At 56.7% G+C, this 25939-nt stretch overlaps 1 protein-coding gene across 4 annotated transcripts in view; it reads left to right on the top strand.

The window, feature by feature from the left end:
- The first annotated feature begins 132 nt into the window (after positions 1-132).
- DUSP8 (dual specificity phosphatase 8) overlaps positions 133-25939 on the top strand; it is a 38920-nt gene continuing 13113 nt past the window's right edge. The window contains exons 1-4 of one of the 4 annotated variants that reach the window (XM_032188253.1): positions 133-223; positions 805-876; positions 11792-12194; positions 17775-17913. In XM_032188253.1, the coding sequence (XP_032044144.1) occupies positions 11964-12194; positions 17775-17913 (370 nt within the window). In that variant the 5' untranslated portion in view covers positions 133-223; positions 805-876; positions 11792-11963. Of the gene's footprint in view, positions 224-520; positions 689-804; positions 877-11791; positions 12195-17774; positions 17914-25298; positions 25523-25939 lie in introns of those variants that run through there. The other 3 variants (XM_032188254.1, XM_032188252.1, XM_032188255.1) reach the window with 3 other exon arrangements.

Here is a 25939-nt window from a genome sequence, read left to right on the forward strand (position 1 = left end):
TTTTTTTTTTTTTCCTTCCCCCCCCCCTCCCTCCTCCTCCTCCTCCCTCCCTCCCGAGGCATGACCTCATCGCCGGCGCATTCCCGGCGGCGCGGAGCGGCGCGGAGCAGCGCGGAGCTGTGCGCACCCGGTGCGCGCCCCGGTGCGGGATGCGGGCCCCGCGGCACCGCCAGCGGCCGCGCCAGCGGAAAACCCGCGGAGCGGCGAGGCTGGCCCCGCCAGGGTCAGTGCGGGCCGGGGGGGGGCGGCCGGGGGGGTTCCCCATCCCCTCTGGGTGCCCGGAGGTGGGAAAAATTGGGGAGGGGTGTTTGCACGCACGGAAAAAGAAAAGAATGAGGTGGGAAAGCGTCGAAATGGGGAGTTCGGGGGTAGCATTGGAGGTGAGGAGGTGGGTGTCCCCGAGGGGATGGGGTGGGTGGGGAGGTGTAGGGTGGCATGGGGTGGGGTGGGGAGGTGTTTCGGCTCGGTGCTGGGGGGAGCGTTTGGGTTTGGGGAGGATGAAAGAGCTCAGAGGGGCACCCCGTGTCCTTGGCGTTGAAACGCGGCCGGCGTGGGTTCGGCACCGCTTCGCTGCCGTGGCTCCGAGTGACTGACGAGTTGAGCTGCCCCTTGGAAATCATCCCCTTGACCTCCCCTGAGGTGCGGGGAGCTGTTGACCTCCCCCCCAAGTTATCACCTAGTGATAAAGGTTGGTTTCTGTGTGCAGCACTGGTTGTTTTTACAAGATCCGTGATTATTTCCCTTATTGATAAATAAGTTCCTTCTCCTTCCTGCTCTGCCCCCCACCCCTTTCTCCTCCCCCAGAATTAAATTCCTGAGCAACAGCAAAAGCTGATGTCAGTGCTTCAGCTCACATTGGGGGAGCTCTGTGCACAGGTCAGTAATTTGCGGTTTTGGCGGAGGGAAGGACGCGGTGCGGTGCTGTTTTGTTAAGGATATTTGGATTTTTGGGGCACGGATGCGTTTGTCGTTTGCACTGCGGCGGTGTCAGCAGCTCCCTGGCGGGCAGCGCAGCTCCGCATGAGCATGTGTCAAAGAGCCCGTCCCTGTCCCAAGCAGCTAGCAGGGACGAGTGACCCCCTCTAATTTGGGGTGCAAAGACAGGGACCCCTCAGGGAACGGTCGGGAAGCCCAGGGAGCAGCAGGCGATGCTGAGGCTCGTGCCTGGCAGCCCAGGGGCCATGTTAACCTTGAAAGCAGCCTGCCCGTGGAGCGGTGTTTGGGGCTGGCTCGCATTGTCTGGTCCTCCGCGAGGGCGAAAGGCTCAGGGCACTGCCGCAGGGAGCTTTGTTTTCCAAAGGGCTGGATGCTCGGGGCTGGATGCTCGGGGGCTGCTGCGTACGGGTTCGGCCTCTGTCAGCTGGCGGAGGGCGGCTGTGCTGGGAGGATGCTCTGCGCTGCAGAAGAGGTTTTGGCTTGCTTTGTTTTTCCTTGCGATGGCTCCCAAAGCAAAATGAGCTGCTGCAGCAAGAAAACCCACCTACCTAGAGCTGGATGGATGGGGGATTTCTGGCTGGAATAGCCACGAGGGCTATGCGGATGTCTTCTCCCCGGCTGCGACGGGCACGGCCATGCTGGCAGGGTGTGTTTGGGGAGGGCTGCCCGAGCGGATGGGACCAGAGGGGACATTTGGGGCTGCCGAGCAGCAGCTGGATGCCGGGATGCCTCTCTGCAGTGGCAGAGCCTTGGAATCGCTCTTGAATTGTGCTGCTTGAATCACTCGGAATCGGTTCAGGCAGCACAAACCTGGCTGCGGGTGGTCTGCGAGCGCTGCTGCTGCGATGGCAGCGGTGCACACCAAAGGGGTTTTCACACGGCGCTTCAGCCCACCCTGGTTTGCGGCTGTCCCTGCCTTGATGCAAGGTAAGGGAACACAGGAGGAAGCCCTGGATCCTGCACTGCTTTTTGGAATCCAGCCTCAGCTAGGCTTGGGAGACCGAGCTCCTCAGGAGCATTCACAGCAGGAGATTCACCACATGGAGATTATGGCAAATATAGCACAGGGTTTGTATGCCCTGCATGTTTTTGCTGGGTGCCAGGCACCTTGCCGAGAAAGCCACTGAGGTGCCTGCATTCAGAGAGTTTGCCCCCTAAAATTCAGCACAACGCAATAATGATTGCCCAAATGCCTGAGAGGGCCGGGTAAGGCTTCTCATAGCGTGTGGCCCACAGAAAACCAGGGTTCACCCTGCAACCTCCTGCCTCCCCAAAACAAAACACTCCCAAAAGGGGGCTGCGGCTCAGCAGGATTTCTCCAAATGACCTCTCTCAGCGTGGGGATGGATTGAGCAAGGTCCTACTCCACCTATCCCTACCCTTTCCCCCTGCACCAGCTGCGTTAATCCACGTAACAAACACGGGGTGTGCTAAAGGTGCCTTCCTCTTCTGTTTTGTTCCATTGCCCGTAAGGGAGGCTGCTGGTAGGGATCAGAGGTTAGTTTCTCTGCAGCACAGCTCTGTTCAGGCTCGGATCCCAAAGCCCTGGCTGCGCGCAGGTGCAGAGCATATTCACAGTATCGGGGATGGGAGCAGGAAAAGGAGGTGCTCCAGTGCTTGGCAGCCTTGATTTATGGCCCGGGCTTGTAGGACACCGCCGTCATCCTCAAACAGCTACAGCAAACTCAATCTGCTGGGGTGATAAAAGAAAAGCAGCTTGCAAATGCCGGCTCCTCTGCCCGGCAGGGCAGCTGGAAGACCAGCCTAGGAAGCGTGGGGCCTTTTCCCCTCCACTGTGGGATGAACAGCAGTGTTTAGGAGAGCTGGCTGCAGGGACCTCCTCTCACCCTGCTCCTCTCCTTGCTGCTATGCAGAGGGAGCTCCTGCAGCCAGACCTTCAGCGCCGTCCTCACCCGGCGGGGAAAGCTGGCGAGCGCTCCTCGGCATCCTGCTGCCCTCTGGGTTTTAAAACCCGTTTTTCAAGCCTTAAAATTTTGTCTCTGAAGATACACCTGTCCTGCCTGATGCCGAGTGGGAAGGAGGCACCTGATAGGCTTGGGAAAGGCAGACAAGTGGCCTGGGATCGTCCATCAGATAAGGAGCCAAGCAAGCTCTCTGCTCAAGATTTTTCTAAAGCTTGCTCGGGGAGCCCTGCGCATGCGTGGCGAGCAGGGTTACAGCACAGCCGAGGGAACGGGGGGGCTGTAAAACCCACCGTGCCAATGGGAAATGGAGGCTGAGGCTGCCCGCGGAGCCAGGCGGAGCAGGGAGAGGAGAACCCCCAGCATGGAGGGAGCCTGTGGGGGCTGCAAGGAACGCTCCCGGGGGGGTTGCTGCTGCTCAGGACCTCTGGTTTGCAGCAGTGCCAAGCGGTGCTTGTTTGTAGGACTGGCATTCCAGCAGATAGGTGCAGTGGGAGCTCAGGGACTGAGGGAGAACCTGGAGGTGCTCACGGGGAACTGGTTCCCTGCGTGCAGAGCCTGGTAGTGCAAGCAGGGAGCAGTGGTGCAGGGGCTGTGCTGTATGAAAGAAGCGATGTGCTTTGCACTGACCCCATTTAAGAGCATACCAGCAAGGTATCTGGGGCTAGAAACCCTTCCTCGACTCTCTCTTTTCTTCCAGTTCCTCTCAAGTCTTTATTCCATGCTGTTTGCTGTGCATGGAAAGCCCTCGTGATCCCCGTTCACCCACCCTGGTGTGCATGTGCACGACTCGTCTGCCTTCGTTGTGACTTTCCTTTTAAACCAAGCCTTCGGGTTTCTCGGGGCAGAGACCTCATGTCGTTCAGGAATTTCTCCGGAGCACTTCAGGGTGCCCTTGCAATTTGCAGAGGAGGTTCCCCGGGTGGCATTTCTGTAGGGTGAGTTATGGGAGCCTCCTTTCTGAGCCTGCTGATGACTGGGAACGGGTTATTTGGTGACCAGAAGGACAAGACGACCCATTCTGGTGTTGAAGTCAGGCCTGCTTTGAGGGACAGAGGTCGGGCTGGGTTTGCTCCTGAGGCCTTTTCCAACCTAAATAATGCTATGACTGTTCTGTAGCTACCTGCCTTCCTGCTGCTCCCAGGCTGTTGTAAAATGCCTGTGGTTAGGTGGCGATGGCGAGGGGACCTGAAAAGAGGCAGACCACTGCTTTGATCCCGTATGGAGACTGCAGTGACGGCACAGCCCTGGCATCCAGCCCCCATAGCCCGTCCTGCCGTGCTGCTAATGCCGTGCTACATCCTTCTGCTCTGTCCCTGCCTCCTGGCCTTACTCAGCTGGCACATAGGTGCACGGTGTGCCCACATCCACAGCTTTTCATCTGCCTGTTGTGTGTGTTGTTTTTTTTTTGTTTGTTTGTTTGTTTGTTTGTTTGTTTTATAGCAGGGGATTTGGTTCTTTGAGGAGCACTGCTGTATTAAGCGAGCAAGCGGTAATTCAGCTGATGCAGCAGAAGCCCTGGTGGGAATTTCAGCCTGCTTATTAGGTGCTTGCAGTTTGTTTTTTTTTTCCAAGCAAGTCAAGCCATCCCCACGCATTAAACCTGTCCCTGCTTCAATTGCACACCTCCCCTTGAAACCCAGCCTCTGCTGGGTAAATCCAGGCCATCTTCGCTCCAAACACCGAGGGTCCCTCACTCTCCAGGGCCTTCCATTGACATGCAGCATCCCCAACTGTTCTCACCTCGCCACCAACAACCCCTGAGCTTGTGATGGCAGCCTGGTCCTGCTCGAGCCGTATCTTGAGTGGAGTTATTCATGCCATCTCCCTCAGCTTGGCCACGAGCCCTGCATGGGGAGCAGGCGGGCGCATCCCCAGCCTCGCTTGGCACTGGCGGCTGCTGAGCGGAGAGCTGGTGAGGAGAGGGTGCCAGCACTGCTGATGGGCAAGCTGGCCTGTGGAAAATATGTTCACTGCGTGTACGTGGGGCAGGGAAGCCGAACAGTGAATGGCCATCCCCACCTAACACCCCATCTAATGGTCAGCGGACCCTGTAGGGATGTCCAAGGTGGCGCTCTGAATTATTCTGTGGGGTGCTAGAAGGTCAGAGCACCTCCAGCACACCCAGTGAAGTTGGCTGATGGGAAAAAAAAAAAAAAAAAAAAAAAAAAAAAAAAGAGGGGGGAAAAAAAGAATGCAAATCTCTGACCAGGCAGAATCTCCCTAGACACATCCTTTTGTCGAGCATTTGCATTGTACCATTAAAAATAGATCGGTGCATTCTCCGCTTGCTTGCTGAATGCTGATGCCTGTAATTCTGTGTCATCCTCGCAATCCCTCCTGCTTTGAGCTTGGCTGCCTCTTTGTCTGGCACCTGAGCAGGGTTCATTCAGCAGTAACTGATACAGAGATAAGTGCGAGCTCCGCTGGAGTCGTGCCGGGCGGGTGGGAAGGTGAGGAGGGCTGAGCTGGTGGCACCTCGCTGGGGTCAGCCCTCCGGGGACAAGGCTGGGTGTGCTCACACACGCTTACAGTCATGGGGCCCCCACCAGTGACCAGTTGGGCCTTCTGGTGTGGAAGCTGGCAGGAGGATGGGGAAGCTCTGGGTTTATGTCCTGATGCATCACTTTATTTATTTATTCATTCTGAAACTGAGAAAATCCCATGGTATGTGATGCCACAGTGCCCAGCTAACAGGCTGGCCTGTGGGACTTCTTGCACCAGGAGCTGTAGGGGCTGCGGGGCAGCGTGGTCAATAGGCTCATGCTTGTCTGGTGTGGTGAGGATGGAGGGAGAGCTGCCAAACCCTTTGTCTGACCCCTGTGTCACCTCAGATTAACCAAACGAAACCAGCCGGTGACAAACCACAGCCCCCAGGGCAGGAGGAGGGAGTGGGGTAGGGATGCCAGCTTGGTCCTTGCCTGTCCGGGGTGTCTTTTCTCGATAAAGGTAATCCTTTGCAACCCCAAGCTGGTGCTTTCTCATTGTGTCTTGACAAGAGGTAGAGCCCCAGCTGACAAGTGCTAATTCATCCCAAACAATTCAGCTATTGTGTGCATGTAGGAAATTCAGCAAGCCTTGGGCCAGGTCAGGAAAGCCTTGCAAAGCACGTGTTACCGCCCTGGTGGATGTGTCACCCCACGGAAAATCAGCGTTTCGGTTGAATTTTGGGTCTCCTAAGAAGAGACAGAGTTTCAGTGGGCACAGAGTGGCATAGCTGCTGATGTTTTGACCTGCTGCCTTGAAGAACCACAGCCCGACCTTGTCTTTCTTCCCCTCAGCACGTAGGGGTCGTGGGAAATAGTGGGAAGCCTTTCTCCAGGAAACCCAACCTGCATCCAGCAGGTATTTATGGCGTCTGCTGTCCTGGGAGAAGGCAGCCGGACCAGCCCTCCTGAAGCATCCAGCTGCATACCTTTCTGGGCTGCCTCAGTCTGTACCTATTGCAAAAAGGCAAACAAGCTACTGGAGATCCCAAGATAAGCCCACGGAGTGGTCTCTGCTGGCCTTATCCAGTGGAGATGCAGCAGAAGTGGGGATATCAGGTGGTGGGGATCGAGGGCCCTGAAATCATCACTGTGTCTGGGTTCCCCTCATGTTCTCCTCCTTCCAGCCTGCCGTGACACATGCCAGGCTGCTCAAAGGGGAAGGTGCTTTCGGCTCTGAGGCATGAGCCTGGCCATCTCTCAGCTTGGCAGGAGGAGGGTGGAAATGGGATAGCTTTGGTATTAGAAAGCAGCATGCCTGGGCACTCCGTCCTCAGCGTGGGCAAATGGCTGGCTGGGCAGGGATAACCTTCGGTCCTGGCTTTTGTAGGCTTTAAAATGGAAGCTTGTGCTGATGCTATGGGGGAAAAACATATAAATGATCTTAAAAGTACGAGTCCAGGAGGAGGAGATGGTGGCTTTGTCACCTAGACTCGGGCAGTTTAGCCTGCTGTGCTTCCCCATTGGCTTTTCCTGACCCAGCGGCACTCAGATCTCCAGAAATCATTCTGGGAGCAGAACCCAAGCCCACCCAGAGTTGTTGGTGCAACCTTCAGCCACCTCCTCCGATGGAGGAGCTCCTTCCCTCCAGCATCCTCCGTGCGGAGGCTGCCCCTTCCCAACGCTGCTCTGCACGGAGGGGTTGTGCAGGGGCTCTCCTCCGGGGAGGGCCTCCTGGCTTGGGGAGAAGGTGCCCATGGTGTGTCAGAAGTGGAGAATGGGGAAGTGAGATGAGCATCGATGAGGCTGTGTGGTGCTGGTCTGTCCTGGGAAAGCCCCTGTGGGTCTCGGAGGGTGAGAACAGGGCAGCAGCCATGGAGGGGCAACCCGGTGCTGCCGTCTCATCTTTGTGCTCCTGGGGGTCACAAAATGTCCTTCCTCCCACCCTTTAGCTTCTCCAGGGAGAGGTGGGCAAGCAGACTTCGTGTCTGGCTTAGTGAATGTGGTTAATGGTGTTTTTTCACCTCATTTGGAGGAGGAGGAGGAAAAAAACACTCCATTTTCCCATCTCCAGCAGAGAAATCTTTTGTGCTGCTTTTTAAAGGGATCTTGATCAGCTGCTAAGGGATTGGCAGCAGTTACATCACTTCCAATGCAGCTACTGCAGGCACCTCACGGCTTCGTCCTGCTGCCACCCCGGGGGACCATTTGTGCTCCAAATCCCCCTCCGTGGGAGAAATCCCGCACCCCTTGCTAGGAGGGAGAGGTGGCTGTGCCGTTCGGGATGTGCTGTGAGCAGCAGAAGGGGGTCAGTAGATGGGCTTAGAAGCAGATGGGATGGAGCAAGGGGAGGCACCCCGGGGTTTCCTAAAGGCTGGTCCTGCCCCGTCCCGCTGAGCTGGAGGCATGCGGAGCGAGCATCCCTCTGGGGCTGGGATGGAGCCGAAGGCACCGCGGTGGCATCGCCTCGGGCCGGAGCCGCAGCCGTTGCCTGGCAGCTGCGGGTTTCCAGGGAAACCAGAGGTGCTAACTTGTTAATGAGCCCCGCGTCCCTGATTGCTGCTGCGAAATAATAATAATTAGCCGTAGGCCCATGATTTAGGAATCCCTCAAACGGCACGAGCCTGCCGAGGGGAGCTCGCTAAGTGCCGAAGGACTTGGAAGAAATGGGGATGGGGATGAAGAAGGGGTGGAGAGCTTGGCAGAGATGCCATGTTTCACACTGGAAACAGGTTTGAGAAGGGTTTGGATTGGAATTGACCTTAAAGCCCACCCAGTCCCAACCCCCTGCCACGGGCAGGACCCCTCCCACCAGCCCAGGCTGCCCCCAGCCCCATCCAGCCTGGCCTTGGGCACCTCCAGGCATGGGGCACCCACAGCTCCTCAGGGGGTTGATGGGCTCAGAGCTGCCTGTCCCCAGGGTTGTTCCCTTAGCTCTGTGCTCAGGAATGTGTGGGTGCCTCTTCCAGCACCCCCATTGCCAGATTTGCCCCTTCCCACATCTTCACCTCTGCGCAGCCTGGCTCATGAGGCAGATCGCAGCACCTCCAGGTCCTCCACCAGCAGCCAGCCCTATCCTACTTCTGCTCTTCAGCTCCTTCATTTTGCAAGTTCTCCTTTGCTAGAAGCAGGTGTTGGTCTCCAAAATACCTCGGGAGATGAGCAGCAGTGCATCTGAGGTCCTTTGCTGCGTGTCCCCTGCAGGCTGGGAAGCACCACTGAATTGCTGCCTGCACTGTGGCTGTTCTCCTCTTGTTTTTTTTTTTTTTTTCCCTTTTCCTCTTCATCTTGGTCACGTCTGCCCATATTTATTTTGAATGGAAATAGGAAACAGCAGTGGAAAGAAGTGGGAAAGGGCTAGGAGAAGAGGGAAGTGTTGAGTAGTAGGAAGCTAGGAGCTCCTGAACAGGACCACGAGTGGAGGGTAGAGATCTCCAGGACACAGCTACGAGCTTGGTGAGACAAGTAGACGCACCGGTTGGTGAGGTTTATGGTTGCTTCAGAAACATGCTGGCCTTCCTGTTAACATCTCTGGTACAAGAGAAACCAGATCCATGCCCATCCCGTAACCACGTACCTCTGCCGGGGCTTTGTGCAAGAGAAGTAATTGAGGAAGTGGCCTCCCCCTTGTGACTGCTGGGCCAGCGCAGGGCCGAGCTCCCGTGGTCCGTCCTGCCACGGGGACAGACCCAGGTCAGGGTGTGTTTGGGGTTTTCTTCCTTCTGGCTGACCAGAAGAGGATGGAGAGGGCGTTTGCTCTTAGCCTGGCTCACAGCACCCATCTGTGCCAAGCTCCTGGTGGCACCCTTCACAAAGCACGTGTGTCCGTGGAGGTAGCAGCAGGGACGGAGTGCCGATGGTTGCCCAGGCTGGGTGTTGGGCTCCCTGCCCGTCCTTCCATCCAGCTTGGCCCCTCCTGCCTTGCTGTCCCCATTCAGCTAAGCCTTGCGCCCATCTCCCTCATTACAGGCACTCCAGGGAGAGGTGGGATTAAAGGATTATGGTAATATTCTTCGGGAACACTCAAGAAGATTAAGATGGCTTTAATAAACTGATAAGCGAGGGACACAGCTACACTTCTGAAACCCCAATTTAGGTCCCAGGTTAACCTTTTCCCCTGTGCTGGAGACAAGTCCCTGGTCACCGTGGTGGGGTGGCAGGAGACCTCTTACTTCGTGGTGCTCCCTGTCCGTGCCTCCTCCTTTCCAATCCCTTGGAATTTGCATTAGGGTTGGCCTACAAGAGGGCGACATACAAGCTCAGGACCCGGTTCCTTCTCAATCTTGGGTCTACCACCAAGGTTACAGCTGCCTAAGACCACGCTCTGTTGGACATCTCCCTCCAAAGGCTCCAGGAAAGGGAGGCAGCATGGGCCTGCCTTGCCATGCCTCCCTCCACATCTCCCTGGTGGAGCTGGGTGTCAGAGCAGGCTCACTTGTGTCACCTGTCTCTGCCACCAGCTCTAACTGGCCGTGCTGGAGCAGACAGACATCTATCCAGATGTTTGGGTGGCTGTTAGCAGAGGTGGGGAACCTCTTGTGCCTTCCCTGACTTCACCCCCCCCCCGCTCTCCCAGTCACCTGTCAGAACTCGGTGCGTGGAAAGCCTCTTCCAAACAGGCTTCTCCCAGAGCAGTTGGGAGATCTGGGATCTTCTGGCTTTCCCAAGCCCCTCTAATTGTGTCTGACCCCCCCAAGGTTCACCCTCGCTCGTTTTCTGGGGAGCAGATATCCTGTTATCTTGCAGACACTGTGCAATGTGTCCGATGCATCGGATCACTCCTTCCTCCCACTTCAGCCTCTCATTCTTATCCCTCTGCCTCGGCATTATCCCCAGCTTTTTGTCTGTCGCCTCCCTCTGCTCCCTTTTATTTCTTGGATGTAATTGGAAGAGCTGAGAAGAATTCGCAGCCTGCTGTCCTGATGGGGATGGGAAGCAGAAAGTGATTTGGGGAGTGGGGTGTGAAAGAAAGACGGAGGGGAAAAGCTGGCTAATTTGCATCCTTTCTGAGTGCCCTGGCTCTATAGCCAAGGTACAGCAGGGGGTCTTCTGGCAAGGCGGCAGCAATGTAATGAGGTGTGTCATATCCCAGCAGGAGCCAGCCTCGCTCCCCCTATCACCCCCTAATTAGAACTGTTTCAATTTTTAAGCCCCCCCCGGAGGAGTGCTGCGGGGAGGGGAGAGGCGAGGGGGGACCGTGAGCCGCCCGCAGTGGGGCCGGGGACAGCGGTGCCACCGTGCAATGGGGCTGCGAAGGGCTTTGTGCCAGGAGGGGCCGGCGCTGTGGCAGCATTTAGGGGATTTTTTTTCCCCCTTAAGTTGAATAGATGTGCTAACAGCATGCGTGTGATGCGGGGTCATCTACCCCCTGCTTTGGGGAGCTGCCCAGCAATGTGGCAGGGCTGCTAAGGGTCGTGGGCCAGAGACCTGTGGATTCTGAAGCCCCCATCCTCGTATTCTGCAGCCCCATGTCCTGTCCCTGCGAGCTGGCTGAGTCCTCCAGGTCTGGTGATGGGGAGCAGAGGTCCCTGTCATTTCACCCAGAGATACGGTGCAGTAGAAATGAGCATTGGGCTTGGTGTAAGGACCTTTTGTTTCCTTGGTGTAAAAGTTCTCATGAGGCTGAGGCATGCAGCACCTTTCCCTGTACAAGTGGGACAGCACCAGGCACCGTGTAGCCTTGTTGCTGCAGTACCGTGCCCTCCCCAAGTGTCTCTGTGTCCTCCTTTGGGGCCTGCACCACGAGGGCTGACGGTGTGGGAGCTTCTACGAGCTGCTGGCTTACCCAGATCAGGGTGCCTCATAAGCCTTCTGCAGTTCATAGACCAAATCCTGGCCCTGCAGAAGTCAATGAAGGTCTTTACGCTGGCCTTTTCAGGCACGGTAGTCATAGTCCTCCTAATTCAGATGCATTAAAGCTCCCATGCAACAGCTTGTGGGTTCGCTCTAAAACACCGTCTGGCAGGAACAAGAGGAGCCTGGTAATAGCCCTGCTTATTTTCTGAATGGCCGCCGCAGCATTAAAACCTAATGCCATTAAAACAGGCCTGCAATGATGTGTGCCATTAAAACCTAAGGACTGCCAAAAGGTGCCTATGCGAGGAGCTGCTCTGCGGGTGCTGTGACCCAAGGGGCTCCCGAGTTGTGAGGTGCACTGGGAGGGTGAACAGGGAGCGGGCACGGGTGGCTTCTCCCAGCAGAAGACACCAGGGTCCCCTGAAGAGCCCTGAGCCTCAGGGAAAAACAGGGAAAAGGCTGCTCCCAGCCTGTTAAATCTGACATGGCTTCCAGAAGCTATTAGACAAATTCTTGGAGGAAAGCTCCACCGAGGGCTATTAAACACAAAGAAAAAACCTTTGGCCTGGGAAGCTCCTGAGCCACGGATGCCTGGGAGGTGTGCCTGCACCCTTGTGCCCTCCTGAGGTCCTCCTCGAGGACTCAGCCCCAGGTGAGCACCTGGTTTTGCTGCCACCTGACCGCCGTTTTCCCCCTTCCCTCTCCCTCCAGGTTCAGCACAATGAGTCGGCACCCTGGGCACTAGCAGCGTGAAGAGCCTGGGACGGGAGCTGCCCCACTTGCACCTCGCCCCACCACTGCTTCCCCTGGGGGAGACGGGTGCCAGCCCCTCCCTGCCCTCGCACCCCTTGCCCCCGCTCGCCGCAGAGGGGACGGGCCCGGTATGGCCGGGGACAGGCTCCCACGCAAAGTGATGGATCCGAAGAAGCTGGCCAGCCTCCTGAGGAACGGGGCGGAGGGCACCCTGGTCATCGACAGCCGCTCCTTCGTGGAGTACAACTCCTGGCACGTCCTCAGCTCCGTCAACATCTGCTGCTCCAAGCTGGTCAAGAGGCGGCTCCAGCAGGACAAGGTCTCCATCACGGAGCTCATCCAGCCCGCCTCCAAGATGAAGGTACGGGGTCTGGCCCTCGCCTGTCCTTGTGGAAACCTCTCCCCCAGGAGAAAGATGCAGGGTGGGGGGATGCATTTCCATCCGGCCATGCCTGGCCCGTGTGACCTGCTCCTCCCTCCCTGCACCCTGTTACCTGCTGCCTTCCCTCTGGCACCCCGTCCACCCCACAGGGCTGTCCTCGGGGACCTGCTCGTTGCCCCCACCCCAGTGACACGGCACCCCCCTCCCCAGGCCAGCCTAACAGGTACGTCAGCCTCAGGGCTTGCCCTGCGCTGGCAAGCAGCCCCCCAAAGCCTTCCTGGAGCTGTAAGCTTAATCCCTTGCTAAAAACTCTTCCCCTCCCCTCTGTCATCTCTAACTCCATTCAGGGACATGTAATCCTCCTCCCTTGTGACGCCAGGAGCTCTTATCCGGTGTCATGGCATATTATCTCTCCCGGGCTCCTCTCTCTATCTCTCCTGGTTAAATAATAGAGGTGGCTCCAAGCCACGGCTGGCTGGCCGAAATAGTGCTGGGTGCCCCCGCGGTGGCTTGGGCAGGGTCCTGCCCTCTGTGGGTGACCAGGGGGAGGGTGGCCTGGCACCTCTCCCCTCCAGGCTCCCCAGGGACCCGTCACCCCATCCGCCACACGTCCCCAAAGTACCACATCCCCAAAATGCCACATCCCCTCCGCAGCATGCTTTTGGCAAGGGGACCCCCTGCCTCCCCCTGCCCCGCATTTTGGGGCTCTGCACCCCCGCGGCAGCCCACTCCTTTACCGATGCGCTCCTGCTTTTACCATTCCCCAGCACCCCCCCCCCCCCCTCACCCCATCCCCGTAATTTTATGGCAAAACGAGGGTAATTCAGGCGATTAATCAAATGCTGGGCCCAGCTGGAGCCATCTGCGGCATGTCCCCCCCCCGCCACCCCGCGAAGCCATCGCGGCCCGCATTGGCTGCCGGTGACATCACCCTGCCGGGATCAAGGAGCCGGGGAGGGGGGGCCCGGCCTCGCTCCAAGCTGCTCCAGCCATGGGGCTGGCCGCTTCGGAGGGGATTGCAGGGAGCGATTCCCCAGCGGCCTGAGCCCTTCGTCAATCCCCCGGGCGAATAAAGCAAAGAATAATCAGTTTTGGCGAGCCGGGAGCCGGTGTGGCGCGGCCGCCCTCCTCCCGGCCAGGGTCACCTCTGCAGTGGCCGCCGTCACGTGGAGCAGCAGCAGCAGCAGCAGCAGCAGCAATGCGACTTTGGGGTGGGGGCAGAAAGAGGAGGATGGGGAGCACCAAGAGTTAACGTCAGCTGATGCAGGCCCGCCTGCAGCGCTGCAGCTCGCAGCCGCAGAGATGCCGCAGCGGGCGGCAGCAGCTCCCAAAGGATGCTCCTGCGCCGGCACAGGTGGCTCCCACCCTGGCTCTGCCCTGCTAAGGGTTGTCCCCAACCTTCACGGTCACCTAGGGGCTGCCGGTGTCCCCGTGCAAGGAGCAGCCGCCTCCTCCCAGTCCTGCATCATTAAGCAGCTCTCTGGATACCAAGCGGGGATGCAACACGAACCCCGTGGCAAGGGTGTTTTGGGGATGCTCAGCCCAGGAATTAATTAAGCTTCAGGGTGTTCTTATGAGGTTAAGCCAATTGCCCCGGGCAGCTGGGGGGAAAAGGAGGGGGGTCATGGCCGTATGCTCAGCTGGCACAAAGTGAGGTGTTGCCTGTGGTTTGGGTTGTTCAAGCCTTTTGTGCCGCTGTCCCCATGTGGAGGGTGGCAGGAGGCTGAGCGGTGGCAGCGGGAGGATGGAGATATGGGCATGTCCCCTGGGGCAAGAAGGCGGGTCAGGATCTGGGGAAAAACGTTCTGCTTTGGGCAACGTGGAGAAGGGGAGCCTTTATTTTCAGGGCTCGCCGGTGCACCTGCCGAAGGGTGATCAGCAAAGCGGTGGGGACAGGGGGGGACAGGGGCACGGCTGGTGCTGGGAGCAGATGGCAGGAAGGGTGACATCAGTGGCGCGATTGTCCGGCCCCATTATTCCTCCTGACGGGCCTCCCGCCCTCCTCCCGCTTCCTGCTCCCGGCCGGGGCTGCTGAGACAAAGGCGGCCGGGAGCACCGCGCTGCTGCCCAGAAGGAAGGGGCACTGCTGGCAGCCCACCTCGATGCACTCCCCCGTCGCTTGCACAGCCCAAAAATCCCCAGACCTGCGCATCCCAGCCCCCACCAGGCACTGTTCATGTTTTGCCCATCGCCTGGCTGGGCAGAGGGCAACGCAGGGCAGTTTTCCGTCCTGATGTGAAGGGAGGGCACCACTGGCAACCTTCCTGGGTGCGCTGCTTTGGGGCAGTGCTGCGGGATAACAGCAAGTCTTGGGCAAGGACCATTTGCTGGGAAAGAAGAAATAGGGAAAAAAATATATCACCCTTTCTTCTTTTGTCACAATCTGCCTTTCATCTGCCCTAGAAATGTGGGCACAGCTAAGCCACCTCTCCCTGAGTCCTCTTGTGCACTGCTTCCCCGCTGGGCACAGAGATGCTGAACTCCATCGCTGCCCATGGACTGGGCTAGGAAACTGCAGCAGTAATCCATTTTCCAAAGGACTACTTTTATTTTATTCCCAGGAATTCCGATTATTACAGCAATAGTCACCCTCAGCACAAAAATGTGCTGTGCTACCTGCTCCGTTTTTGTTTTTAAACCTTTCTCCCGCTATCGGCTGGAATAATTCAGCTCCTCAGTGCCGTTTCGGGGGAAGAGGTTGTGGGAAATTCCTGCCTGGGGGTTTATTTTGATTTCTGGAGGGAAATGCTGAGAAGCTCACTTTTTTAAGATCTCCTTGGAAAGTCTTCCCACATCTTGACCTGTTCTCACTTCCTGAAATGCAGCTGTCTCTGGGAATGGCTACAGCAGCGGCTAGAGGCATGACAACGGTCCACCAGGGCTGTGGGGACATTTATTTATTTACTGGAGGAGCCTGGCCCTGGAAGCAGCTGCCTTGCTCAAGGGAAAGCCGGGGCTTAGTTCTGAGCCATGTGCCCGGCTGCTCTGTGTGTTTATGGAAGCCGTGTTATTTCAGTGGGGTGATTCACCGTGTTTTGAAACAAAATGGGGCTGTGATGTCCGGAGTAATTGGAATAATAAGAATACGTCACTCTTATCTTAGCCCAGATCACCTGGAGGGCTCAGAGCACTTTGCACAAGTGGCATCATCCCCGCTTAGCAGCCGGGGGGCGTGGAGCAGGCAGAGCCAGCACCGGGGTGTATCAAACCACCCGGTGCCCAAGACAAAATGTCCATAGGGAGATACCTCCGGGGTGGTGATGAGCTCCCCATTGATGTCCCATGGGCTCCCCAAGGATGCTTCTGCAAGGCTTGGGGGCAGAGACATGGGTGACTTGGTGGGACCATAGCACCTGAAGCAGAATCCTCTAGGTTGGGAAAGACCTTCAAGATCATCAAGTCCAAAGTAGCACCGTCAAGGCCAGCTGTGCCTCATGGCAAGCTGTGTGTCATCCTTTCCAGACGCTGCATCCCACCAGCAGCCCTTCAGCATCCTTCCTTTCTTGTGCACTCGGGCAGCAGAGGAGGAAAATGCTTGGGGATTGGACTTGATGATTGGACTTGGTGATGGTTGGACTTGATGATGTTGGTTGGACTTTATGATGATGTTTGGACTTGACGATGGTTGGACTTGATGTTGGTTGGACTTCATTATGATGGTTGGACTTCACGTTGGTTGGACTTGATGATGAGTGGTTGGACTTGATGATAGTTGGACTGGATGATCTTGAAGGTTTTTTCCAACCGAGGTGATTCTAGGGTTGGATGAAATCCATGCTGTCCCTGCTCCATCTGACCCGTGGGACTGGGAATGCCAGCACCACCACGTGTGATGTGCCACCAGAAAAATGAACCCTTCTCAAGCAAAGTGTATTTTTCTTCAAGCCCATCTCTGCCCTCAGCCCATTTCCGCAGCCCTTGCCCCACCGAGCAGGATATTTATTTTCTGCAGCTGGGCCACGCAAGGCCAGTGCTTGTTTGGCATTTACATCGAGTGAAACCTTATAACTTTAATAAGATGTAAACCGTGTCACACATATCTGCCGTTGCTCAGCAACCCTGCAGTAATGGCCAAAACAAAGCCTCCCCGTGCAGAGGGAACACTAAATCCTATTGTGGGATAATTCTGCTAGGCCAGAGCTGTTATCTCCCCTGCTTGCCCCTCTGGCTGGGGTGCGAGCCCCTGCTCAGTCCCTTCCTTGCCTCACTTCTGGGGAGATGCTTCAGGCTGGGTTTTCGGGACACTGTGCTGTGCTGGATGGCAGGAGCAGAGGTTTCCTTTGGATGAGATGTTCCTAAGGGTATGTCCTTGTCTGGTTCACCCCCAGGTGGCTTCCCCGGGTCACCTCGGCTGCTCGTGAGGAGTTTCACCCACGCTGAGCTACCCTTATAGAAACAGTATGGCTTATTGTTAATAATGTAAAGAATATCGATGACGCTTAGAGAAATGACCGCTGATTTTACCCAGGGCACCTTAGGCAATTTTAAATTTATTTTAAAATTTTATTTTAAATTTCCCCCATCCTTTCCTCCTCCCTCTCCTCCTGCCGTTTCATTTTCTTCCCTCCCTTCATCCCGCTGACCTGCGTGGCCAAGCTCGCTTCCCAGTGCCCCGTGAGGGCAGCGGTGACTTCCGAGGGCATGAGGCTGTCCTCAGCCCTGCGGTGAGTGGCCGCAATGAGCTCAGCTAAATCCATGCATGCTGCGGTTTTATTGGGATGTAGCTCACGTTTCATGGCAGGGAAGCACCTGCAGCAGGGTGTCAAAACAGCCCAGCTGCTGCCTCGCTGTGCCTTGGGCTGGATCTGCCTTGGGAAGATGTCTGCACATCTCCGGGTGCTGCAGAAACCTTCTCAAGGGATGGGGGGATTGATTCCGAGCATTGCGTTTGTGGTTGCTTTAATATCTATAGTAACCCAAGGGTGGTGAGATAGGGCATGCAAGTGATGGAGCAAAAGGAGGAGAGTGCTTATGAGTAGTGCTGAGCTTGAGGAGTCCCATAACAAGGTTTCAGTCCCTGCTGATCAGGTATGCATGGGAATGGTTGCGCTGATCACCACGATGGGAGGCAGCAGCTCCAGCCCTCACGTTTCAGTGGGAGCACAGCACATGGCAGGGCATTGCACCAGAAGGACTCCCTGTGCCCGCAGGGCTGGGCATTATCCAGTTGCTGGATCCCCCTGGCTTTCCAGCCACTGCCCACTCCTCCCACAGCGTGATGGACGTGTTTGCCATCCATCAGGCTGCTCAGCAGGTGTGCTGAGCTGTGCCTCCCCAGGGTGGGGGGCTGGGGTCCTGCTGGTTAAATAATGGCAAAGCAATGGTGAGTGCTGTGGGGGAGCAGTATTTTAGGTAGGGCACTCAAATTTGCTCACTGTTGGCATGGCTGCTGCAACTGGCGTTGGTGCTGAACTACCCATTTGTACCCACGGGACAGTCTCAGCCATGTGGTACCCCAACCACTGGGGTTGTCCTCTGGCTGTGGTCAATGGAAATGCTCCATGGGCAGAAGCAAGTCCTCAGTTTCTCCAGCGCCCGTTTTTTTGCTATTCCCTGCAGGTGGAGGCAGAGGAGCACCAGGACGTGGTGGTCTATGACCAGAGCACGCGGGACGTGACCGGCTTGGCTGCCGACAGCTTCCTCTCCATCCTCCTGGGCAAGCTGGACAGCTGTTTCCACAGCGTCTCCATCCTCACAGGTAGGAGCAGAGCGGCTCGAGGGCAGGCCATGGTGACGATGATGGTGGTGGTGATGGTGATGATGATTATGGTGGTGATGGTGGTGCTGCTGGCACCAGCAGCGTTGTAGGGTGGTGGGCCCCATGGTGCATCCAGACTACATGTATTTCCCACCGCTGTCTGGGGCTCTGGGTTACCGTTTCACTTGGTGCTTGTGCAATTATTCTGGATTTACGGTGTTGTGGCCATGCATCATGTGTGATGAGCACATCACCTTGAAGGGAAAGTGAAAGCTGCTTTTAATTCCCAGCAGCTGGGCCGGCTGCCTGGCTGACTGTCCACCTCCCAGCTTCAAACTGGAGTCGTGATGGAGAGAGCAGAGAAATAATGGGAATAAAGCACCCAGGTCTGACAGGGTGAGGGTTTCAAAAGCAAGCAAGGGCTACATGAAGTCAATATAAAGAGAACTAGCATGGAGCTCTGCTGAGGCCACTGCTTGGGGAAGATGCTGTGAGCTTGCCCAAGGTCTTTGTGGCATAACCAAGGGCACAGCTTGGTGCACGATGCCGAAAAGGTGAAGGTAGATTGGGTCACTGAGACGGGTCAGAAAGCAGCCATTGCAGCGGACCTGAAAAAAACCCACACTCTGGTGTCTTGTTAGGATGGTGTCACCATCACTGCCACCAGCGCCCAGCCCATGCAAGCAAACAAGCATCCTCATTTTTTGGCTACCATCTCCATCCTCCCCAGCTACTGCACCAAAAACCCCCAGGCAGGAGCACGTCTGCCTGCACGAGGTGCTAGGTGATGTTTTAAAGCCCCCAATTAAAACCTGTTAACAGGTTTCTCAGCCCTTCCCTTCCACCCTGCCTTTCCCCTGCAGAAGTCCTCAAAGAGCCGTGTTCCCGGCTGGTAATTGCTGAGGTTTTGGCAAAGCCTCCCCAGCTCCTTGTGCCGCGGCGTCGCGAGCTGCGCGGCCCGGAGCCTGCTAATGGGGAACGCAGGCTGCTAATGCGTGGAGAGAAAAAAAAAAAAAAGGGAACTGAAATGTAGCACACTGGGTCATGGCTGCTGAGTTTTATATGGAAATCATGACTCAAAAACACTGCTGAAAGCATCCAGAGGGAGGCTGGGCGCGCTTTCTGACACACGCAGTTTCCTCCTTCCTGTAATGTGGGCAGCAGCCGGGTTATTTTTGACCTGGGTTTGCGGCGCTTGGGAGGTCTGAGGAGAGGATGTGTACACGGGGCTGGATCCCGACCCCTTGCCAGGACCCTCCCTGCCTCGTGAGCACGGTGCGCCAGCCTGGGAGGGTTTGCAAGGACACCAGCACCCCACCAGGGCATCAGGTCCAACCTCAACCTGACCCATCCTGGCCCACGCACCTCATCCTGCCCAGGTTGCTCCCAGTGCCACCCTTTCTGCCCCATTCCCTCCATGGCATCAGGTGTGATGTACGTGCACATGGAGGAACCCAGAAACCTCTCCATTGCTCTGGGTCCAACACAAGCGGACTATGTATTTATGTGCTAACGAGCTGATCTCTGTCCCTCACTTCATGCTGTGGTTTTAGACCATTGGTGCAAATTTTGATGCTAAAAATCAACCTTAAGTTTGGCTTCGCTTCTTTTCCACATATAGATATTAGATCTGCTACCTACGAGCCTTCATTACCCCCACAGAGGGGGTTCCCACTGCTAAAAGCTGCTGGGAATTGACTCCTGAGCATCCCCAGACCAGTGTGCCCAGCCCAATCAGTCTCAAAACTGAGCCATTCAGGTCCCCATCTCACATCATCCCCAGCAGGGTCAGGACCTAGGAGTCCCAACAAGCCTGCTTTCGGCGCATCATTTTTCATTTTCCATGCCTCAGTGTCCCCAAACTTCATGCTTGGCCCTTCTTGCTCATTTTCACATCGTTTTTCAGATGGACCTGCCTGAGAGCAGCTGGTGGAGGCTGGAGGCCGGAGCCTGGGTTGCTGGGGGTGGCAGGAGCGAGGGCAGGGGCTCCTCAAGGGTTAACAACCCCAGAGCAGCAATTCCAGCAGGGCTCGGAAGGAGGAATCTGAGTCAATTATTCCCAGTCTTGCAAATCATCATCATCTCTCCCCCCCCTTACATTTTTTTTTTTTAATTGTGTAAGTATAAATAGTGCTGCTTGCTGCCCTCCATCCGTGGGAGCAGAAAGCCTGTTGATTTATATGGTTTTCCTGACATCACATGAAGTGGTGGAAAACTGAATGGAGCCAACATTTTTCCTGCATTACGTAATGCCCCCTCCCTCCCTCCAGCCCAGCTTTGCTATTCCTTCAGGAGCCTGACTGTTCTTTAACCTTTGTTTATTTCAGCACAAACCCTTGCTTTTTTTTTTTTTTTTGCTTTTTTTTTTGCTTTGCCTTTTTTTTTTTTTTTTTCCCCCTTTGCGAGCTCCCGCTTTGTTTTTATTAACAGCCATTATCTGTTTATGAAGCGGCAGCAGTCTGGCTCCATCGGCCGCTGATGGCTCCAGCGATGCCAGCTCTTGTGCTGGAGCCCGGCCAGAGCCGCGGCGCGGTGCTGAGCTGCCGGGTGCTGAGCATCCCCGGCTCCTCGCTGAATGGCAGCGAGCGGAGCCAAATCTCCCTGGCCTCCTCCGCAGCCGAGCGAAGCGGTGGGCGAGGGATGCTCCTCGGGATGATGCTGGGACCAAGCAGGGCTCTGGGGATGGCGGTGCTTTTTGCTGCACCGCTTAGCTGTGTGTGGCCACTGGTCCCAGTATGGAGCAAGGAGGAAACCGGTGGGGAGCCCTCGGAGGCTCACCTGGAGGGTGGGGGCAGTGCTGGTCCCACCGCATGGCGCAGGCTCTCTCTGGTCCAGGTTTATCCGTGCTTTATCCGTGCAGTGTCGCGCACCGACCTGAAACAGGCCCCTCGCTTGCTTTCCGAGCTCCAGTCATGAGCTTTTCATCTGGCTCGGGAGCGCGTGTGAGATCATCTTCAGCCCCCCGCCCCCCTCGCCGTTTGTACCAATTCTTCAAGGAATGTTTAAATTTTCCAGCCCTGTTCTTTCTAAATTTGGAGCGGCTGTTTACTCCCAGGATTCGGAAAGAATGTAACAATATCATCAGTGAGAAATCCCTCCCAGCCCTCCCCTCTCCATCCTCCTCCCGCCAGGCTCCTTGGCCATGCTGGCCCTGGCCCAGGTCTTCTCCAGCCCAGCAGTGCCGTGGCCAGGAACAGCGATGGCGTTTGGTTTCAACCTGTTGGTCTTCCCTGCTGGAGGAGGTCTCTTGAGGAACCTCTCCAGTGGAGCTAAAAGCTGGCAATGGGTGTCCAGTTTTTGCCCAAGGTTGGGGAGATGGCTCAACCGGGAGAAGCAGTTGGAAATTGGAAATTTTGGTGTCGGGGGGCAGTGGAGTTCGGAGCACGATGGGATGAGTTATATTGGAAACTCCATCTGGTTTTTGGTGAGGTCCCTCCTCTTCCTATGGGGTAAGCCCTGCCCTCCCCAGGGAGCTGGGGAGCAGAGAGGAGAGAAGGCTCACTCCCATCATCATCATCATCATCATCATCATCATCATCATCATCATCAAGACTGAAGGGCGATAGTGGCCACAGAGTTGTAACCATTCAGTGGGCTTGATCTGGAGGGGGCTGATCTCATTCGCAAGCCTGGGGCAGTTATTTAGGAGACTTGAGAATCGGGGAATTTCAAGGGAATCTTCCAAAGCCAGGTGACTTCAGAGTGGATGAAACAAGTAGTGAAAAAGAAAAGGGAATTTCCACTGCAAGAGTTGATCTGAGCTGCTCAGTACTGACTGGGCTCAGCGCTGGCTGGAATTACTCTAGGAACAAGGATGTGGGGGAAGATGATTAAAAAGAAAAGAAAAACACTTTTTTTTTTTTCTTTCTTTTTTTTTCTGCATAGGGACAGTCCTAAAAGGAGCTCAGAAAACATTGTCTAAAACCCAACGAAAAAAATACCCCAAACACCCATACTTTTGAGTTTAGCTCAGATGACAAAATGGGGCAGCAGCAGCTCCCTGCTGCGGGAAGTGCTTTGTTCCGTGCTAGCTGATGAATTTGGTCCTTGGGCTCCAGCAGAGCCTCTGCGGGGTACACAGGCCTGAGGATGCTCGTGGAGGTGAAGTGGGAAGCTGTCTGTAACTGCCCAGATATTCAGAGGGATGCATGGAGAGTGTGGTCCGTGGGGGACCGTGGTGGCCAGGGCAGGACAGGGATGCTGCGGTGCTGGCTGCCTTTGGGATGCTGCCACACTGCACTCTCGCCCTCCAGGCCCATCCCGGCAGGTACCGGTGTCCAGCCCTGGCCATCCAGCCCAGATGTGGCCCTGCATCCCTGCAGAGGGGCGAGGTGGCCTCTTCCCACCCCTCCACTATGGCCAGGAGATGTCTGCAAGGGTTTTGGCCCCAGAGGGACCAGCAGCTGCATCCCTGGGAGGGGTTAAGCTAGGTCACGTATGTGTGAGCTGATTGTATTCCAGACCTATGCTCTAAACCTCCCTGTTTAGCAACGCTGTCGTCAGACAACTTGTTTTCCCGATTCTATAATTACCCCGTGGAGCTTCCCTTCCCCCTCCCTGGCCGCGTTTTTAACAATTGGACCCAGAAAAGGCGAGCAAAATGGCACACGGGGATGGGGCAAAGGGAGGAGATGAGGGCCGTGGAAGAGCAGCCTGCCCGTTGCCAAGGCTTCAAAAGTCATCGTGTAATTTCATTTCCCATTTCTGGAAAGCAGGAGGGAGGGAGGAAGGAAACTTCCCCAGGAGGAGATCGCAATGGGCAGGAACCCATGCCCAGTTATGATTTCCTTCCTTTGGAGAAACCTGCCTCCCCTTTTCCTGAGGCCCTGACATCCCATGTGTGAAGGCCGGCGACCACGATTCTGGCAACGTTCTGGTGCAGGGTGGGGAGAGGAAACGCTGGCCACTGCCCAGGAGACCATAGGCAGGAGGGAACGGGGAGGAGCGCGCTGCCTGGGGAAAGGTGGCTGCAGGTAGCATCTCCGCTTGGTTGACCACCTCCTCCTGGAGGCGCCATGCCCAGCTTCCTGGTTGGGGCTGCCAGCAGCTCTGTGCAGAAAACTGGGTCCAAACACAACCTGAAGGCATCTGTCCGTACCAAAATAACTTGTGCCTTGGGCTTCTGCAAGCCTGAGTGAGTCAGTCCCCACCAGAGGCAACCAGAGGGGAGCAAGGGAAGGCAGACACATGCCTGTGGGCTGCTGGGGGGTCAGGTTGAGGATGGCACTCCCAATGTCACCAGCTGCTTCCTGCATCACCGCCCCCCGTGTGGTCTGCTGAAGGTTTCCACCCCAGAAGAGCTCCAAAAGCAATGGGTCACAGCCAAACTGCCCACCAGCATGGAGGTGCCAGTGGAGATGGCAATGGAGTTGGCAATGGAGATAGTGATGGTGATGTAAATAGTGGTGGGGATGGCAATGGAGTTGGTGATAGAGATGGTGATGGAAATGGTGATGGAGATGGCAATGGAGTTGGCTTTGGAGATGGCGATGGAGTTGGCTATGGAGTTGGCTATGGAGATGATGGTGGAGATGGTGATAGAGTTGGTTATGGAGATGGTGATGGCAGTGGTGGCAGAAATGTCTCCACTGCTATGGCCCAGCAGTAGCAAAGGCATCTCCAGCACCGTCAGCCGTCCATGCTGCCCACCAGCATCTCACATTGCCCTCTGCATCCTCCACTGCGAGGACAGGGGTGGCAAACACGGGGCCACCACCGAGAGCGGTGGCACCCTGCACACCCAGGGGAGCTGTGGCAGGAGCCGCTCACCCAGTGTTGCTTTGGGGGGAACGCAGCTCCCCTCTCTCCCAGTCCCGCTGGAGCACGCTTTGAATTTTCCCCAACCTCTGCCCCACATCTGATAATCATCAAACCGTATTTGTTACAACAACAAGGCTCGTTAGGAGGCTGGCTCGTTAGGAGGCTGGCTCCGCGCGGGGTGGGAAGGCGGGCGGGGGGGAGGGGAGAGCTCTTAGTTAATGCCGATGACCTCATCTCATGTGATGTCATTCAAAGGAAAAACACTGAAGTCACTCACATATGGCTCAGCCTGGGCTTTTTCAGCCCGTAAAGCTGCAGATTTTCAAAGGCACAATGCGTGCCCCCCCGCCTCCTCCGCTTACTATAATCCTGAATGATTTTCTGGAGGCCTGGGCTCAGACCCATAAACTTGCAAGGAGCAGCGTGGAGACATATTAAGGGGTCCCACAGGTGGAAAAAGGGGGTGTAAGTAATTCTCCCCCGTGTACACATGCAGAGCAGAGCACTCACCAGCCCTCACCTGCTTCTGAAGTCGCCGTGCAGGGACAGACCCCAGTGTAATTGGGGAAGGCCATTCATAAATGCCTCCTCTTGCACTTTTGGTTGGGAGGATGCATCTCCTCCAACCCATGCTCTTGCTCCTCCAGGACCAGGCAGATAAGTCTGGGTGGGATGGAGCCATGAGCATCCCGTGGCAAGAACCTTTCCCCTGCAGTTATTGAGGCTCATGGGTCTCCGGCTGTGTGAGACCATTCCAGGACTGGTGTCCACCATGGGTGCCACTCTTGGTGGAGACGCCACCAAGGTCTGAGGATAGGGATGAGCTGACGGTCAGGTCCCATGCTGTGTCCTGCACCATCTCCTGGTATACAGCGGAGAAGTAGTTTTAACCTTTCTGCCTCAGTTTCCCCCTTGGTATGGAGGTGGGAGCATTTCCCTTCCTTGTGCTGGGGCTCAGAGCTGACCACCCCCATGGGACCACATTGTGCCCGCAGCACGGGGAAGGGCACAGCCATGGGGTGCCCATCACCTGTGGGGTCCCACAGGGATGCTGAGGGGCAGCACAGCCACCCCGCTGGCACATCGCTTTTGTCACCAGCCCCAGCGCTTCCTCCCTCCAACCCCCTGTCCCCAAATTAACCCGTCAGGACCGAATCCAGCAGGATGCACGGGTCCTCCTGCAGCAGCTGGGGGTGGGAGGGGGGGGGAAGCGTGGTCGCATCCTGCCGCTCTCCATCAGCCTTTCCACTGGCCAGGGCGGGAGGGAAAAGAGCTGTTGTGCCTTTAAGCAGCGAGCAAAGCATATGTCAGGCGCGCAGCCCCTGAGTTATCCTGCGTGTCTGTGTGCTGAGTAAGGAATGCGGTTGCATGCCTGACCCGTTAGCTATGAGCCGCCGTGGTGGATGGATCAGCAGGGCTGCTGCTCATGTGCTGAGCTCATTCAGGCTGGAGCGGGAGCCGCACGCGCAGGGAGCCAGCGCAGAGCAGGCAGGGGAAGGGGCAAAGCCGTCCCCCCCCCAGCCCCGCTCCTATCTTTTTAGTTTTTTGGTTTTTTTCTTGTGATTTTTTTTTTTTTAATTTTTCCTTGAAAGCTGGCGCAGGGGGAGGCTTTCGGTGCTTTGCTGCGGGGGCTGCTTTTTTGGCGAGGTGGCTTCGGGGTTTTTTTTGCCCGCCAGCTGTTGTTTTGCTAGGGCGAGAGGTGCCCCCGCGAGCCGCAGCCCAGCTGCCTGGATGCCTGTGGACGTAATGCTCGCCCCGGCCGAGGACCAGTTCTGGACAGACATGCACGAGGGGCAGATGAAGCTGAAAATAAGGGTGCGGAGGATGAAGGAGAGCAGGGACATGCGAGGTTTGTCAGCCGGCCGGCTCCTTTCCTTCCGATGGGGACGGAGGGGGAAGAGGGGGGACACGCAGCCTGTCCCCGCTTCGCCCGGGGGATGGAGAGCGGCTGACGGGGAGCGGAGCGCGATGGCTGCCCATACAAAGAGAGCAGGCGGCCGGCGAGCAGGGACATGGAGGCGATCGGCGAGCGTTTGGAGGGGGCGAGAGCACGCACGTCCAGCCACGGGCGATGGGCAGGAGCCATTTGGGAGGCAGCTGGAGGCGAGCAGGATGCGGGCGCCGCGTCCGGGCACTGCGCGGTGCTGCTCCGTGGGCACCGGGGCAGGCTCTGTCCTGTGGCACCTCCTCGGCAGGGCTCACCGAGGGTGCCGCATCCTCATCCCCGGAGGAGAGCACCGACGCGAGGGGAGCGCGCGGGGACGAG

Source organism: Aythya fuligula, chromosome 5 (genome assembly GCF_009819795.1).
Source record: "Aythya fuligula isolate bAytFul2 chromosome 5, bAytFul2.pri, whole genome shotgun sequence".
Taxonomy (NCBI): domain Eukaryota; kingdom Metazoa; phylum Chordata; class Aves; order Anseriformes; family Anatidae; genus Aythya; species Aythya fuligula.